This window comes from Salmo salar, chromosome ssa19 (genome assembly GCF_905237065.1).
Source record: "Salmo salar chromosome ssa19, Ssal_v3.1, whole genome shotgun sequence".
NCBI classification, from domain to species: Eukaryota; Metazoa; Chordata; class Actinopteri; order Salmoniformes; family Salmonidae; genus Salmo; species Salmo salar.
Genome location: NC_059460.1, coordinates 4,084,398 through 4,102,313, shown reverse-complemented (window position 1 = coordinate 4,102,313; position 17,916 = coordinate 4,084,398). Strand labels below are relative to the sequence as shown.

Below are 17,916 nucleotides of genomic sequence, written 5' to 3'. Positions count from 1 at the left end.
ATTTTCTGTATATCGTTGTCATTACGCACACCTGGTCCCCATTTCCCTGATTGTAATTGTATAAATGTGCCCTTTGGTTTCCATTGGGTTGTCGATTATTGTTCCAATGTCCGTTGGTCGTGTGAGTACCTGTGTTGTGTTGGCTTTCGTGCCACTTGTATTGTGCAGATGATTACGGGTTTCGTCCCGTGTAGTATCATTGTGCGCCCCGTGTATTTATTTATTCGAGGTACTCCTCACTCTTTTGTTTGGGTTTCAACAGGGTGTTTTGTATACGTTTGTTTGTTCTTCGTCACCGTGCCTTTACATGGCACTCTGTAATTTGGGTCAATAAAAACCCCTATTACAGATTCCTGCGCCTGTCTCCCGATCCCTTTATACCAACATGACAATTGTGTTGTCGTTTCTACTGTAGTACCGTATGTATGGAACATAATGTATTTACTTTTTTATTCACGTTTTCAAGTACTGGTGATATCATGAATTCCGATTCTTATATAGATTGTATGATGTGTGTAAAATAACCTTTTGAAGGTCATACTGATTATGATGAGCTAATGCTAAGCTATTCCATAGCTATGTTTGGTGCCATGTTTGTTGACATTATACAATGCATTCTTGGTGTCACATTAACATCTGTCAGACCAAATATGTTATTACAAAATTAGGTGAAGGGATGTTTCACTCATCTTTCGAGTAAACTTCCGGAAGTGAACGAAGGGAAGTGAATGATGGTAGATGACACACCACCTTCAAAATGCATACTGCAAACAGATCGAACTCATCTTGTCTCATCTTATCTTTGGTTGACAGAAGAAGAAAAAACATGGCGGCGCACACCCATCGTCGGATTACGATTATTTTTTTACGTGTTTTACGATGGATATATTTTCCCTGGTTGACAGACATTCTCATTAAAGTCATCACAACTTAAGCCTTCTATCTGCCTTCTCGATCCAATTCCCAACACCTTCAAAACAGTTTTTAATTGCATATCAGAAGAAATGCAAGCTATTGTTAATCACTCCCTGTTCACAGGCACTTTCCCTACTGCACTAAACTGCTATGGTGAAACCCCTTCTGAAGAAATGTAATCTAGATTCTTTAGCTCTTAGGAATTTTCTGCCAATTTCCAACATTCCATTCTTAAGCAAAATTCTGTAGAAATTCGTTTTCAAACAGCTAAATTATTTTTTAAGTGACAACTGTATTTTTGAAAAATTCCAATCTGGTTTTCAAGCCTGTCATGCCAAATACTGTCCCCATGACAAAAAGTGTCACCCTCTGCGTCACAATGAGATTCGATGAGTTCTAGCTTCCGTTGCTAGGGCTGTTGCTAGAACTTGCAAAATTCTGACCAGACTACGTAATGAGCCAAAGTGTCCGTTGCTATGCTGGTTGCTTGGTTCTATTTTACCTCATAGCGGTCGCGTAGGACGGAAGACGCGGGCAGTTCTAGTTCGATTTCACCTCATAAGTGCTCGCTGAGTCCGTGTAAATGTATTACCTCAGAATTTCTCTCCAGGGACAGTGTTTTTGATGGTGACTACCTGCTGACTACCTACTGCTTCAGAGGACTGAAAAGACTGGAAAGTTAACACTTTCTTTACCATTATATTTGTCTTTATATAAGAAAATGCTGTTGAATTGAAATAAATAATTTAAGCTGTTTTTAGATTGACACTGCTACCTACTGTAACGTTACTTATTTACCTCAGCCTGCCTAGCCAGCTAGCTAGCTAGATAGATAGCCAGACAGTTTTATTTAGATAATGTTAGCTAGCTAACTGTTATTGAATGTTCTGTTTATATTTAGCTTGCACTTCAATGGCTTCCCTTGAGGAGATTTTCTTTTATCTTTGCAACCAGGTGAAGTAGTAAGAAGGCACCGCTGACCTCGACAAGAGGTGCAACATTCGTAGGGGGCAGACAAATTCACAATTCAGTGTAACATTAAGCAGTTAACTTATATTAGATTACTGAACGGCTTTAGCTATATACAACCATTTGTCAACAACTATTTTCCATCTAGCTACTTGGTCATCTACATGTTGCTAGCTACACATATAGATAGTTACAGTTGGCGTCATTAAAACTCGTTTTTCATCCACTCCACAAATTTCTTGTTAACAAACTATAGTTTTGGCAAGTCGGTTAGGACATCTACTTTGTGCATGACACAAGTCATTTATCCAACAATTGTTTACAGACAGATTATTTCACTTATAATTCACTGCATCACAATTCCAGTGGGTCAGAAGTTTACATACACTAAATTGACTGTGCCTTTAAACAGCTTGGGAAATTCCAGAAAATTATGTCATGACTTTAGAAGATTCTGATACGCTAATTGACGTCATTTGAGTCAATTGGAGGTGTACCTGTGGATGTATTTCAAACTCCAAACTTCAAACCTTCAAACTCAGTGCCTCTTTGCTTGACATCATGGGAAAATCTAAAGAAATCAGCCAAGACCTCAGAAAGAAAATTGTAGACCTCCACAAGTCTGGTTCATCCTTGGGAGCAATTTCCAAATGCCTGAAGGTACCACGTTCATCTGTACAAACAATAGTACACAAGTATAAACACCATGGGACCACGCAGCCGTCATACCGCGCAGGAAGGAGACGCATTCTGTCTCCTGGAGATGAACGTACTTTGGTGCGAAAAGTCCAAATCAATCCCAGAACAACAGCAAAGGACCTTGTGAAGATGCTGGTTGGAAACAGGTACAAAAGTATCTATATCCACAGTAAAACGAGTCCTATATCGACATAACCTGAAAGGCTGCTCAGCAAGGAAGAAGCCACTGCTCCAAAACTGCCATTAAAAAGCCATACTACAGTTTGCAACTGCACATGGGAACAAATATGGTACTTTTTGGAGAGATGTCCTCTGGTCTGATGAAACAAAAATAGAACTGTTTGGCCCTAATGACCATCGTTATGTTTGGAGGATAAAAGGGGAGGCTTGCAAGCCCAAGAACACCATCCCAACCGTGGAGCATGGGGGTGGCAGCATCATGTTGTGGGGGTGCTTTGCTGCAGGAGGGACTGGTGCACTTCACAAAATAGATGGCATCATGAGGCAGGAAAATTATGTGGATATATTGGACCAACATCTCAAGACATCAGTCAGGAAGTTAAAGCTTGGTTGCAAATGGGTCTTCCAAATGGACAATTACCCCAAGCATACTTCCAAAGTTGTGGAAAAATGGCTTAAGGACAACAAAGTCAAGGTATTAGAGTGGCCATCACAAAGCCCTGACCTCAATCCTATAGAATATTAGTGGGCAGAAGTGAAAAAGCATGTGGGAGAAAGGAGGCCTACAAACCTGACTCAGTTACACCAGCTTTGTCAGGAGGAATTGGCCAAAATTCACCAAACGTATTGTGGGAAGCTTGTGGAAAGCTACCCAAAGTGTTTGACCCAAGGTCAATGTGGGAATGTAATGAAAGAAATAAAAGCTGAAATAAATCATTCTCTCTATTATTCTGACATTTCACATTCTTAAAATAAAGTGGTGGTCCTAACTGACTAAAGAAAATACATTTTTACTAGGATTAAATGTCAGGAATTGTGAAAAACTGAGTTGAAATGTATTTGAATAAGGTGTATTGAAACTTCCGACTTCAACTGTAAATCACCAATACAGTCTAATAATTTATCTGTGGAGCTAAAATCCTCTGGTGACACAGAAATGCGAAGTATTGTATTGTCTCCATAGCAGTGAAAATCAATGCTGCGCATTCTGATAGCGCTGCCAGGGGATAACATATATAAACTGAACAGTATACCGGACCCAAAACTGGACCTTGTGGAACGTCACGCGATATGTATTTTCTCTGAGTTATGTTTACCCATTGTGACAAAAAACTCTCATCCGGTTAAATAGGTCCTAAACCAATTTAGAAGTGGACCGAAGAGGCCAGCCCACCTCTCCAGTCTGTCTAGAAGGACATCATCATCAACAGTGTCGAATGCAGCACTTAAATACAAGTGTACAAGTACAGAGAGCTGTTTGGCATCTGTGTTGGCTGTAAGATCATGTATCACTTTAACTAAGGCGGTCTCTGTGCTGTGGTGGGCCTGACATTTCAAATAACGTTCCCCAGCAAAAGTGTCCCCCCTTCGTCACAATGGGATTTGATAAACTATTAGCTTCCATTGCTATATCAATGAGTGATGACCTAATGGTGTGATGACCTAGTGATTCAAATTTTAGAGATCATTACAACCTAAATTATGTTCTTTTCATCGCCACTATGCAAACAAAGCTGATTTCTGCGACAATTTCGCTGTTTAAACAAGTATTGTTTAGCTAATAAGATGAAAAGATTTCTTCAAACTACTTTTGGGTACCATGTTAACATTACAACAACATGAAATCCATGGCTTAAACTTTGATAGGTTTTGAAAATAGCAAAGAAAACATGTAATCTGCTTGACACATTGTCACTTAACTTACAGATCACAAAGTCAGCTAATTTCCACTCCTTTCATATGCAAATCCTTTTGATTCATACACTGGCAAGTCTGGCTAGGATGTATTTATTTTAACCTGCCCTTCCCTTATCTACACTGAAATACTATTATTTCAGTAGTCCTCTATAATGATACATTTTTGTTCTATCTCACATAGCTCATTAGTACACCCTTGTGGTTGAATATATATATGTATCTATTGTAGGTCCTAGCATACAACAATGAATAATGTGGAACTAAAAAATACCATCAAGGGATACCATATCATTTATAATAATGAACACCCTGTGAAACAGCTGTGAAAACCAACCTGGCAATATTTAAGATTTTAATATACACTGCTCAAAAAAATAAAGGGAACACTTAAACAACACAATGTAACTCCAAGTCAATCACACTTCTGTGAAATTAAACTGTCCACTTAGCCTCTCTAGGGTATGTGGGACGAAATCGTCCCACCTACTCAACAGCCAGTGTAATCCTGTGGCGCGATATTCAAATACCTTAGAAATGCTATTACTTCAATTTCTCAAACATATGACTATTTTACACCATTTTCAAGACAAGACTCTCGTTAATCTAACCACACTGTCCGTTTCAAAAAGGCTTTACAACGAAAGCAAAACATTAGATTATGTCAGCAGAGTACCCAGCCAGAAATAATCAGACACCCATTTTTCAAGCTAGCATATAATGTCACATAAACCCAAACCACAGCTAAATGCAGCACTAACCTTTGATGATCTTCATCAGATGACAATCTTAGGACATTATGTTATACAATACATGCATGTTTTGTTCAATCAAGTTCATATTTATATCAAAAACCAGCTTTTTACATTAGCATGTGACGTTCAGAACTAGCAAACTTCCTGTGAATTTACTAAATTACTCACGATAAACGTTCACAAAAAACATAACAATTATTTTAAGAATTATAGATACACAACTCCTCTATACACTCGCTATGTCCGATTTTAAAATAGCTTTTCGGTGAAAGCACATTTTGCAATATTCTAAGTAGATAGCCCGGCATCACAGGGCTAGCTATTTAGACACCCACCAAGTTTAGCCCTCACCAAAGTCAGATTTACAATAAGAAAAATGTTATTACCTTTGCTGTTCTTCGTCAGAATGCACTCCCAGGACTTCTTCAATAACAAATGTTGGTTTGGTTCAAAATAATCCATAGTTATATCCAAATAGCTGCGTTTTGTTCGTGCGTTCAAGACACTATCCGAAAGGGTAAAGAAGGGTGATGCGCCCGACGCGTTTCTTGACAAAAAAATTCTAAATATTCCATTACCGTACTTCGAAGCATGTCAACCACTGCTTAAAATCAATTTTTATGCCATTTTTCTCGTAAAAAAGCGATAATATTCCGACCGGGAATCTGTGTTTTAGTACAAAGAGAGAGAAAATAAAAACATGGGGTCGCCTCGTGCACGCGCCTCAGTCTCATTGTCCTCTGATAGACCACTTACCAAAGGCGCTAATGTTTTTCAGCCAGGGGCTGCCTCGACATCATTCAGCTTTTTCCCGGGTTCTGAGAGCCTATGGGAGCCGTAGGAAGTGTCACGTTACAGCAAAGATCCTAAGTTTTCAATAAAAAGAGTCAAGAAGCCCAAGGAATGGTCAGAGAGGGCACTTCCTGTACAGAATCTTCTCAGGTTTTTGCCTGCCATATGAGTTCTGTTATACTCACAGACACCATTCAAACAGTTTTAGAAACTTTAGGGTGTTTTCTATCCAAAGCCAATAATTATATGCATATTCTAGTTTCTGGGCAGTAGTAATAACCAGATTAAATTGGGTACGATTTTTATCCGGCCGTGTAAATACTGCCCCCTAGCCCTAACAGGTTATAGAATATAAAATCAAAAGTATTGTAGAGCTCCTGCACCTAAATGTAAACAGTACCGGCACCCAAAATGAGTACCGGCAAATGTTTCAGTCCAAGTCAAGCAATGACACACAAACACCCCTGGTCCATGTATCAAACCAGACATTCCCTGCATTTTCAAGATGCCATAGACCTATCCCAGCTGTGTACCTCAGCCCCACAGGATTAGTGTCAGACCCCACTGCTTAGGGCACTGTGTGTGTGTGTTCATTCTTGCATGTGTGTGCGTGCTGCAGGGAGGGGAGGTATAAGGGCCACAGGGGGCTGGCCCCAGCGTGGAGACAGAGGGGTTAGCAGATACAGACAGACAGGTGAGGTAAATGGACTCCTTAGCCAGAAGAAGATGAAAGGATTATGGATATATGCACTCTCATCACACATCCACAGTGTCAGACCCCCCCCCCACACACACACACACAGTAATGTGACTCACTGACTCACAGCATCAATTTATTAGACACACACACTCAGGCTTATAAGGCCCATGCAAAGACTTTGACTGAAACATGGAAATGCTGGCTTGCATATCACCTCATTGATGCATACACTAGGTATGTTGTTCACTAATGAACACACACAAAAATACACACACACACTCATGGAAACAGCCGCACACATACACAGAGAGAGAAAGAGAGAGAGAGCAGAGACAGCTTTCGTGTTAACACCTGTGTGTGAGCAGGACGGGCCGGGCACGGTGTCTCAGTGAGCGAGAGACACGGAGACAGAGGAGCGAGAGGAGAGGGAAGGTCACCGCATGCCAGAGACAGAGTGACGATACTTAAACTGGGCTCCTCGCCTGTGACCTGGGTGTAATTACAGCACACACACACTGGAACCAGATGGTCTCTCTGTCCTCTCTTTTGAAGGGTTCTCTGGTTCTTTCTCTGTCACTTGTCTGGTTCAGTACTGTGCACAGCTGTGTGGTCATTTCACTGGTCACTTCTGATGTTGTTGTGTAACACACAGTGAACGACAGTAATATCACAGCAATGTACAGTGTTGTGAAAAGTATTTGCCCCCTTTCTGATTTTCTTTATTTTTGAATTTTTTTCATACTGAATGTTATCAAATCTTCAACCAAAACCTAATATCTGGTTTTGGCCAGACATAATAGGACCCATGTTGTCCAAAACCGTATACTTTACATCTGTCCATAGAGCATTCTTCCAAGAGTCTTGATGATCATCCAGGTGCTTCTAGGTGATTTCTGGCAAACTTGAGTCTACTTTTTGGATGAGATGGGTCCCATTATGTCTGGTGAAAACCAAACACTGCATTCCACAGTAAGAACCTCATACCAATGGTCAAGCATGGTGGTGGTAGTGTGATGGTCTGGGGATACTTTGTGCCTCAGGACCTGGACAACTTGCCTTAACCCTGGTGCTTTGCTGAAAAAAAATGACGTCCCTTGTGGTATGGGTCAGATTGACCCACACAGTTTAAACACACTCAAGACGTTCAAAGAATCAAGTAAAAACAACCAAAACTTTATTTTGTCTTGTCAGACCTTTCAGAAAGAAGAAATACAAGAACATTTGATTTCAAAAACTCTATTTTTAAGAACTATTTGTTAAACATATTTCCGTTCTCACAAACAAGCATTTTCTGTTTGGAGCTCATTTTTGAGTGTCTGTGTCAGAGATCTGCTGCTCTCGCACTGAGAAGGAGAAGCTTGGGAAAGCTCCTTTTCACCCAAATATAATTATAAAGGTGCAACCAGAACCAGTCAAAACATAATACATCAGACTCATGTTTATTTTATACCTGGGCACATGAAATCCTTCAGGTCAAAATGACCCACAACATCATGTTTGTATACAAAATCTACACAGACATTCCACAACACATCAGTGTGTCCACATTTTGAAGTTAGGTTCATAACCCTAAATGAGGAAAAGTAATTTAATTTCATGGAGAAAAAGAGAGGTTAGTATTTTAGACAACTCAAAAGTGGAAATGAGTCAAATTGACCCGCAACATAATAGGAGGGTTAATAGAAGGAACCATGAATGCTGCTCTGTATCAGGGAATTCTACAGGAAAATGTCAGGCCATCCATCTGTGAGCTGAAGCTAAAGCGCAGCTGGGTCATGCAGCAAGAAAATGATCCAAAACACACAATCAAGTCTACATGAAAATGGATAAAAAGCAACACAGTTGAAGTATTGGAATGGTTTTGTCAAAGTCCAGACCTAATCCCAATTGAGATGTTGTGGCAGGACTTGAAATGAACAGATCATGCTTGAAAACCCACAAATGTTGCTGAGTTAAAGCAGTTCTGCATGCATGATATGGGCCAAAATTCCTCCACAGCGATGTGAGAGACTGATCAACAACTACAGGAAGCGTTTGGTTGCAGTCATTGAAGCTAAAGGTGGCACAACCAACTATTGAGTGTAAGGCAATTACTTTTTCAGATAGGGGAATTGGGTGTTGCATAAATTTGTTAATGAAATAAATAAAATAAGTATACATTTGTTGTGTTATTTGTAAACTCAGGTTCCTTTTATCTAATATTAGGTTTTGGTTGAAGATCTGACAACATGCAGTATCAAACATATGCAAAAATAAAGAAAATCGGAAAGTGGAAAAATACTTTTTCACGGCACTGTAGCTCCCTAACTTTGATATTCCCACTGTTCTGTTATCGGGACTGACCTATAAAAAAAAATCATTGGGGAATGGTAAGATTAACTTTTTGACCTTCTCTCAAAAGTGAACACCTTCTCTCAATGATATACTGTATGTGAATGGATACTGTTCGCTAGGTTACCCGAGGTAACCCCTGCCACCGAAATCCAAGGTTATATCAAGTTAACAACATTACTCTTTTGGTAACACAACCAAGATCACTGTAACCAATAGCCCCTTGTTGATCAACTTGATTTGACTGACTGGGGCTCTCTTTCTCCTGGCTGTCTACTCCTTGTGAGGGTTATTGAAATGTGAATAGACTTCATAGTCTCTGCTTTGCTAGTCTGGTTTGGGGTTATTGGTCATCTTTGTTAGTGTTGGTCTGTCCTCTCTTCTGTCCTTGATTACTGCTGTCTGTCGTTGCTGCCCGTTGCTTGCTGTCTCTGGCTGCTAGTGTCTTCTACTCTATAGGTAGTAGACTGTCTGTCTGTCTGTCTGTCTGTCTGTCTGTCTGTCTGTCTGTCTGTCTGTCTGTCTGTCTGTCTGTCTGTCTGTCTGTCTGTGGGCTCGAAGTCTCCCTGCTCCCCTTCTCTTTCTTTCTTTCTTTCTTTCTTTCTTTCTTTCTTTCTTTCTTTCTTTCTTTCTTTCTTTCTTTCTTTCTTTCTTTCTTTCTTTCTTTCTTTCTTTCTTTCTTTCTTTCTTTCTTTCTTTCTTTCTTTCTTTCTTTCTCACTCTCGCTCCAATTCTTTCCAAATGTTCCATAATATCTGTTGTCTAATTACACATATACCATATCTCTCTTCATATTCCTTTGTCTTCCTACTCTATACACTCCCCTCTCTCTCTCTCTCTCTCGCTCTCTCTCCATTTTTCTTTCTCTTTCCATCTCTCTTTCCCCAGTCTGACAGAGCGAGGCAGACGCTGGTATTTACTCATGGCTCCAGGGGCTTGTAGCTCTCAATTAACAAACCAGTGCAAGCAACAGTTGGTACATCCTCTGGACAATCACCCCCCCCCCTTCGACACACACGCATACATACACACACACATATACACACACCGTTGCCGGTCTGCTGCCCCCCTGTCCCGTTCCCAAGCAGACAGGCTTCCCGAGGCGGGGGGACCGTTCGCACTCGCACCCCAGCGAGACATTTCCCAAAGCCTTCTCATCCCTCCTGGTGTCTTTGGGGACCATCACCCTTTTACCCACCCGCATGTTCTCCAAACATACCAGGGAGAAAAGGGCACGGTGAGCCAACATTGGCTGTTTGTCATGCACAGCCCAGGGTTTGGGTTGTTCGGGTAGTTTGAGTTGCGCCGTTTGCCATTCGGGCTCAAAATTACCCCAGTGTGCTTCAGCTATGATGAGTGACTATGGAACTACCCAGTTAGTCATGGAAACTCAACAGGACACATGCTACGGGGGAGCAAAAACAGAGGGAACATCTGTTGTGGTCACCCGTCACTTTGTGGTTGTGGGCAGGTGGTTTTGTATTGGGGGCAACACAATGACTTAGTGGTTAGGTTAGGGGAATCTGTTCCTTAATAGAAGGGCTATGGTTCTAGTCCGGTACTGGCACTGCTGCGGAGACATTCACCTTAGTTGTGTCAGTAAAATATTGAATATGAAACTGTAAAAGAAATTAAGCAAGCTTCATGATTATGAATTACATTTCATCTGTTAAACGACACTGAAACTGAAATGCACTAACTCAATGACACATTTCAGCTCTTTAACTATCCTCCAATAAACTCTGCATTATGTGACATATTATTCTTGGTAAATTTTCTCATGACATCTGTAAAGTCATGTCTGGGACAGCCCTACGACAGCATAACGAAGGCTTTATGACTTCTCAAACACCCAGTAGAGTGAGGAGCAGAAACACTGAGCATGGTTAGATTGTAGTGAAGCACAAGCAGGGCTGCAGGTCTCAACACTGCTGGACGGGTTTTTTCTGTCTCTTGGCTGAGGTGCCACCATGGAGAAAGTAACAGCGACCCTATTGTGAGAGCAGGCCGCCAATGATGTCACCGCGCCGTAGGGAAGACCAGGGAGAACGCCCTCCTGGCGTTCGGAATGCGCTGTTCTTTCCTGTTGTTTTCCGGAAGGCAGCGATCACTTTAATTCCACCCTCATCACTCCTCCAATGGGTGATAAAAAGAGAGGGAGAGAATAGAAAGACAACGGGATGCTTCTATCGCTCGTTCCCGAAACGGGCTGGGGCACGCATCAAATAAAAAACACAGAAAAAGCAAAGGGGAAGGGCTAAGACTGTTGAGGCTGTTGGGATTCGTTCTCTTTTATTTAAATTTTCAGAGACATGAATAAGGGTAATCATGCTGGAATGCAATGAGGTCACTCTACCTCCCCAATTAAAAGTTGTCTGGATGATTACGGAAGAATGGTGGCGATTCAGAGCAAAAAAAGGGAAAGGTTTACAGAAACTAACCCCCCTCCACCACCCAGCAACCACCCTCCAATCCGTTGCTTCACAACTCAGAGTACAGGGAGCCCTTAGGAACCCTCCCGTCATTGCTCCGCCCCTCCTTTCCAAGAACATTGTCTGTGTCTGTCAGGGAGAGGACTCAGTGTGCCCACTGGACAGATGGACAGACAGCCATAGAGAGTGTGTAGATCCACCACTAAGACCCTGCTTCTCCAGGGAGCCGTTGTCTAAGGATGTCCAGGGTCATCATGACCACAGAGAATGACCTCTCACACCCCACCACTTTCTCCATTCTGTGTGTGTGTGTGTGTGTGTGTGTGTGTGTGTGTTCTTGTATACGTGAGCGTGGGTGTGACTCTGACTATAAGTGCCTAAATATGTGTGTGTGTATGAATACAGTATATAAACACAAGCATGTGTGAGTATTAGCTAGGATGTTTCCACTTTTAGTCGCATGAGTGCAAAGAGTCCCCAAGAATCCCTTAGAGGCCTAGTTCAAAGTCAACTCCAGCAGTCACATCACAAATGCATCAAGCCATTCACGATACTATTACGATTAATTAATCATAGCATCTGATAAAGCGCTGTGTTTCTTCATCCCGACTGGAATGTCATATAGAAACCGGGAACTTGTCCGACGTTCAGATTGACTTCAGATTGCCATCGACCAGAACTTGGTTCAAATACCACTTGAAATCTTTCAAATGCTTTGAGCTTTTACTCTACCCTGTCTGGAGTTCCATTTGGGTGGGCGTTTAGAGTTTTGGAACTATTTTATTGGTCAGGCAGGCTTACACAATCAAGCAGATCAAGTATTTTACATGATTTAAAGTAATATTTGAACCTAGGTCTTTCCTTGACAGAGAGCAGGCCTCCTTAATAATGAGGGGGACCAATTTCATAAAGAGCTTAGTAGCAATTTATGATTTATTTTTTGTTGTCATCAGGCTGAAAATTGTTACTTTGATGCTGTTTACTGACTAGTTTTGCAAAAAAACTTCATAAAGAATAAAAAGAGAAAGCTTCAAAAGTATCCTGTTAACGGGACACAGATTTTTGTCATGCTTCCCGACCCATCTGCTTCAAGTTAGGGTTATTGAACTGGAGGAGTGAGAGTGAGGGGTAGGATGTGAGGGGTGGTGGTGGGGGCTGTAGAGGGGTGTAATATTGACAGAGGACACCGGGGAAATGTATTGTGTCTTTCAAACCCCTCTGTTGTTTTGGAATGAGGAGGAGGATGAGGAGGTGTTTATGTGTGTGGATATGTGTGTGTAGGGGGGGGGGGGTACTAGCTCCAATGTTAGGTGTTGAAGAGTATTTCCAACAGGCAAGCCAAATTCCTCAATTCTCTGTATAATCTAAAATAGCCTTTCTCTCTAGTCCCTCGGGGCAACTGAAAAGATTGGGAAGTAAAAATAAAAAACTTTGTCAACACAGCTACCCCTGGTGATGCTCTTTGTCTTAGTAAAGTAGTGATGCCCCCCTTTTCCCTGTCTCTTTCTCTCCTCTCCTTTATTTTCCCCTCTGTCTCCTACCCCCTCTGTCTTCTGTACCATTCTAGCAGTTCCCTGAGGACCCTAGGACCCTAGTCAGCCAGTCTGGCTGGGGCTACCCTTGGTGGTGCCTGTGCTGGTTAAGCTCCCAGTGGGCCTTCCTTGGGAAACAGCCTGTTTGTATGGAACAGGGGGCCCTGCGCTCCCAGCTAAGGGGAAGGGGGCTCTCAATCTGTGCTAGGGCCGACCACCTAATGCACTCTTGCCGTGCGCACTATTGAGGCCTAAGGAAGCGTGAAAAATCGCTGCCAAAACCAAAGAGCTAAGTCTCCTTGTTATACAAGGCCAATTTTCAGCACTGACCACACCCCTCCACCCCTCCCTCTGTGTGTGCCCCCCACGCCTCTCTCACACACTCAACCCCCCTTGTCAGGCTTGGAGGGCTTCGTTAAAGCGAGCCCGGCCCTTTATCACATCATTTAATTAGCCATTCCACAGCAAACTGCTACCGCCGTGTCCCCCTGTTGCTTGCTGCCACCCTCCTCCTGCCTCTCCCCAATCCCCCACTACAACCCTCCTCCTTTCCCTCTCCTGACTGCCCCCCCCCCCAGTCCTCTCCGGTCCTCTCTTTATCCTAGGTAATTAGCCGGAGGGCTTGGCGCTGGTCTGGCCGGCATAAAGGGGATGGGAAGATGAGAAGATGGGAAGCGGTGTTCGCTGGGCTCCCCTGTCCTCCCCTGGACTCCCTGCTCCCTGTCAGGGGGGGCTGCCACAGGACAATAGCAGGGTCTACAGTAGCCAGCCCAGGTCAGCCCAGGTCGCCTACTGCTAACTGGTTCCTAGTCATTAGCCAGCTAGACAGTTACTGCATGATGACTAGAGAGGTTACAGGGTTTAGCGCTAGAGGGTAAATTATACTGCTGTGAGTTCTTACACAACTCCCCATAACACTCTTAATAATAACATCATTTCTAATAGATTTCTTCTTCTTTAATCTTAGTTTAGAATAAAAAAGTGTTATTTTCTTAGAAGCTCCATGCTTTACCTCAATGTATATCCATATCTCTAACACAGAAACAATCATTGATAAGATAATTAGGGTTAATTGGCACAAAAATATCATGAATCAAAGTATACTTTGAATCAAAATCTCTAACCAATTTTCTTTAGATGGAGAAGATGCTAAAAAGATAGAAGTTAGTAAACAAAGACTTGTTATCACATTGTAATGACATATGTGATTGATTGATAAGAATGCACGGTAAGGCAAACAATCCTGAGATTCCTGCACGCTGGATCGACGCCCCCTAGTGACCACTATAAGAGCAAGTACCCTATCACAAACACAAATCAGTCTGTCTATCCACTGTGTACCGAGCATAGTTACAACAATCTAAGTTTGGAAATGACAATAGACAATACAAATGATACTTATCAAATAGCCACAACTCAAAAATATTGTATTATGAGTGCATGCGTCAAAAGGTGAACTATTGAACACTATTCCAAAATATGCAACATTTGATTGACCAAGCATAAAGTCGATCTAATAACTGCTAATTAGGTATTAATGACAAGTGACTGTGTTGATAGTAAGATAATGTCAGTGGTATCAACATTCGTTTATAAAGGCCTGATTACGCGTCATTAGGCCTACAAATTAAATCAGTTTCTCCATATTAGTTGCATTATTGACAGCTACATATATTCAACTGAAACCAACCTTTGAGGCTCAAGCATCCATGATACTCTAATCACTGCGGTTAGTCAGCATGATAAAGGTTACGTTTAGTAAGGCTATCCATGACCATTTAAAGCTTTAATTGCGCGCTTATTTTGTGACCCCAAAGTTCAAACAGCGAATTCCTGTGTGCGGACAGAGGTCCTCATGAACAAAGGTGGAATGTGACGCTCGTTTTCAGTTAGAACCCCTCATACATGCTACTAAACGTTTCCCACCCTTCTCTCGGGAATGTTATAAACTGGGAAACACTTCAGTACTTCAATTAAATATTGACAGCGTATTGAACATATTAACTCGAGTGCATTGCAGCAAGATAGTCATTGCGCACAAGTTCCCGAAATATGAGGAGAGACATGCAGATTGCAATGTGGGGAGACTGCTTATTACTATTTTATTTGGGGGAGAAAGCAAAATATGTGGCTACGTCACAGTTTAGGATATATTGTGTCTCTCGATGATAAATCAGTTTCTTTAGGACCCTGTGGATAGTCTGATTGTGGCCGATATTTTTCGCGTTCTGTGAGGAGAGGGGGCCGAGGGGTGCTGTCAATCATAGGGAAGGTGGCAGTGGTGGGCAGGACCCGCTGACACTTTGTACTGTCGGAGGGGGATATTTAACTTGGGATTGAGCACCGCTCGCAACAGGCACACTCACACACAGTGTGCCTAAGCAAAGAGACGCTCAGCGCCAAGTCTCAGACCTCCTAAAGTAGGAGCGAGTAAGTAGAAGAACTGTACCAGCTTTCAAAGGAATAAAGATTCTCCCCCAGGAATTACCGCAAACACTGACCGTGCAAAAGAAGGCAGAACTCGGACTGATTCAACCATGCAACGGCGGTGGCTCTTTTTGATATCCGTAGAGAAATCACCGATGTCATCGAGGTGAAAAGAAACATCAAATTGAAGTGAACTTAAACTGGCTTGTTACCTTTTGCGTTTGATATGCATTTTATTCGTGTCAGTTTATATTAAGATGTGACTTTTTCTGTTACTTTTTGTGCGCAAAAAAACTGCGTCCTGGAGGAGTATAATTTTGTTTTTTAGAGGTAAATCTGCATTTTGGTTTGGATAGACCTTTTCAACAGGACCGAGAAATGTTTCAGCTTGCGTAGGTGTGGGAGACTACAGTGGTGCGTTTTGCCAAAGAGAAGACATCTGAAAACGCATGGACAATTTCAGTGAGGTCCTAAGACTCCAAGCAGAAGGAGGAATATCGCACTGAAGTCACAGGACACCTCTCACTCCATGGATTCTGCGCTCGCGTTTGGACTTTCTCAAAGCTGAGCGCGCCAAGCAAAGTTGAAAGAAGCCACGTTAATAAAAGTCATGCGTAAAAATAACATTGGCCAAGACAACCGTCATTGCCGGAACAGTGAAATGTAAAACTTGGTGAAGTACCCTAGTCTTTTGTGCACCCCTCTCTCTTGGGGCGCTCTGGATCTATTTTGTCTCTGAGATCTTTATAAAAACTTAATTCCATGTGACTCTCGCCTCAGCCACTGTCATCCAGTCTAGACAATTTGCCGTTGCTTTGAGTGTCCCTGGCGTAACCATGACAACCACAATAAACCCAAAGTGAATTTGAGGAAAATAGTGACACGGGAGAGTGGGTGGATTTTGTTTTTCCGTTTTGTTTTGTGCTGTTTTGGTTGAGCCTAAATTTTACTTATTTATTTTTACAAAGAAGAGACACCCTTTGCGTTCTACAAGATTGCATCAGCAAGCAAACGTAAGAGGGATATTGCTAATGATCCCTAAAAAAGAAACTCCACTCAATGTCATTCAAACCCAACGTGGTCTATTAAAAGTATCATCTTGCTTGTGCCTCTACTTCAACTATTTATGAAGCCCCCGGTCTACTCATTTCAAAGAGCACAGTAGCTGTGAAAATAAATAAATATTTAGGCTAATACACCAGAAGAGCCTTTAAGCAAACAATATAAATATGGCCTTCTCAAAGACGCTACTAGTTTATGTACTGGTATCCATTCACCTTGGAGATTCGCAACATTATCTACGCCTGCGCCCCTCGCCCAGCGAACATCTTCCCGTGCCAGACCTCAAGGAGGACCCCGACCCGGAATACGACCCCCGGGAACAGGACTTGGCCGAGAGGACTCTGCGGAAAAAGCTTGGCAGCAACTTTGATCCCAACTTTATGTCCATCAGCTCGCCCATGCTGGTGAATCTCTCCGTACAAGACACCCAGATGAAACTGCAAGGACCCATGCCAAACGAGATAAAAAAACTGGATATCTCAGAGTCCCCCTACGGGAAGCGGGTAAAATTGGGCAAAAAAGCCCGCAGGAAATTTCTGCAGTGGTTGTGGACGTATACGCACTGTCCGGTGGTGTACACCTGGAAGGATTTGGGCGTGAGGTTCTGGCCACGCTACATCAAGGAGGGAAACTGCTTCAATGAGCGATCTTGTTCCTTCCCCGAGGGGATGTTTTGCAAACCTGTCAAGTCAATCACCAAGACTTTTCTCCGCTGGTATTGTCAAGGGTTTTTAAGACAGAAATATTGTACGTGGATACCGGTGCAATACCCAATCATCTCAGAGTGTAAATGCTCTTGCTGAGTTTCAATGGAAGTAGAAGGGTTGGGAAGTGGATTGGAAATATACGGTTTCTATTGCACTGTAAACTCTGAACAGAGGTGGGCACCATAGCGAATCTATTTTTTTATATAGCATTTTAATTAAAATGCCAACATTGTACATATTTAAGAAAGATGCAGCTATTTTTTTTAATGAACAGGACCATATTTTATTTCATCCCTGAAACGTGTTTTTGGATGAACACAAGCACTTCAGAAAGAAGAGCTTTTATTTTTTATGAAAAATGTAAGATGGAATACATACAACTTCTCCAAGAAGTTCACTTTTTTCAACTGAACATTGATGCTGACTGTTATTTCACATTAATGCTGCCTAGAGTTTTTGTATGATATTAATATCATTAATAATTAAATTTAAAGTTGAGGATAAAGATAATTTTATATATATATATATATATATATATATATATATATATATATATATATATATATATATAAGGCGTGAACTCAGCTTTTGGAATATTGTAGAAAAAAAACAAATCTGTACGGTTTATTTATTATTTTAACGATTGTGAGTATAGAACATAAGCAAAGAAAATAGCAGAGTATACCAGAAATTATGGGAGATGTCTACTTGAATATTTCA

General features: G+C 41.8%; 1 protein-coding gene across 1 annotated transcript; it reads left to right on the top strand.

Annotated features, from left to right (window-relative positions):
* The first annotated feature begins 15,102 nt into the window (after positions 1-15,102).
* LOC106578326 (noggin-2) lies at positions 15,103-17,709 on the top strand. The gene has a single exon (XM_014157017.2). It carries the CDS (start codon positions 16,657-16,659, stop codon positions 17,290-17,292), a length of 636 nt encoding a protein of 211 aa, XP_014012492.1. The 5' UTR covers positions 15,103-16,656; the 3' UTR covers positions 17,293-17,709.
* Positions 17,710-17,916: the final 207 nt, after the last annotated feature.

Coding starts and splice junctions, on each gene's coding strand:
- LOC106578326 (XM_014157017.2), top strand. CDS start 16,657: ATGGCCTTCTCAAAGACGCTACTAGTTTATGTACTGGTATCCATTCAC.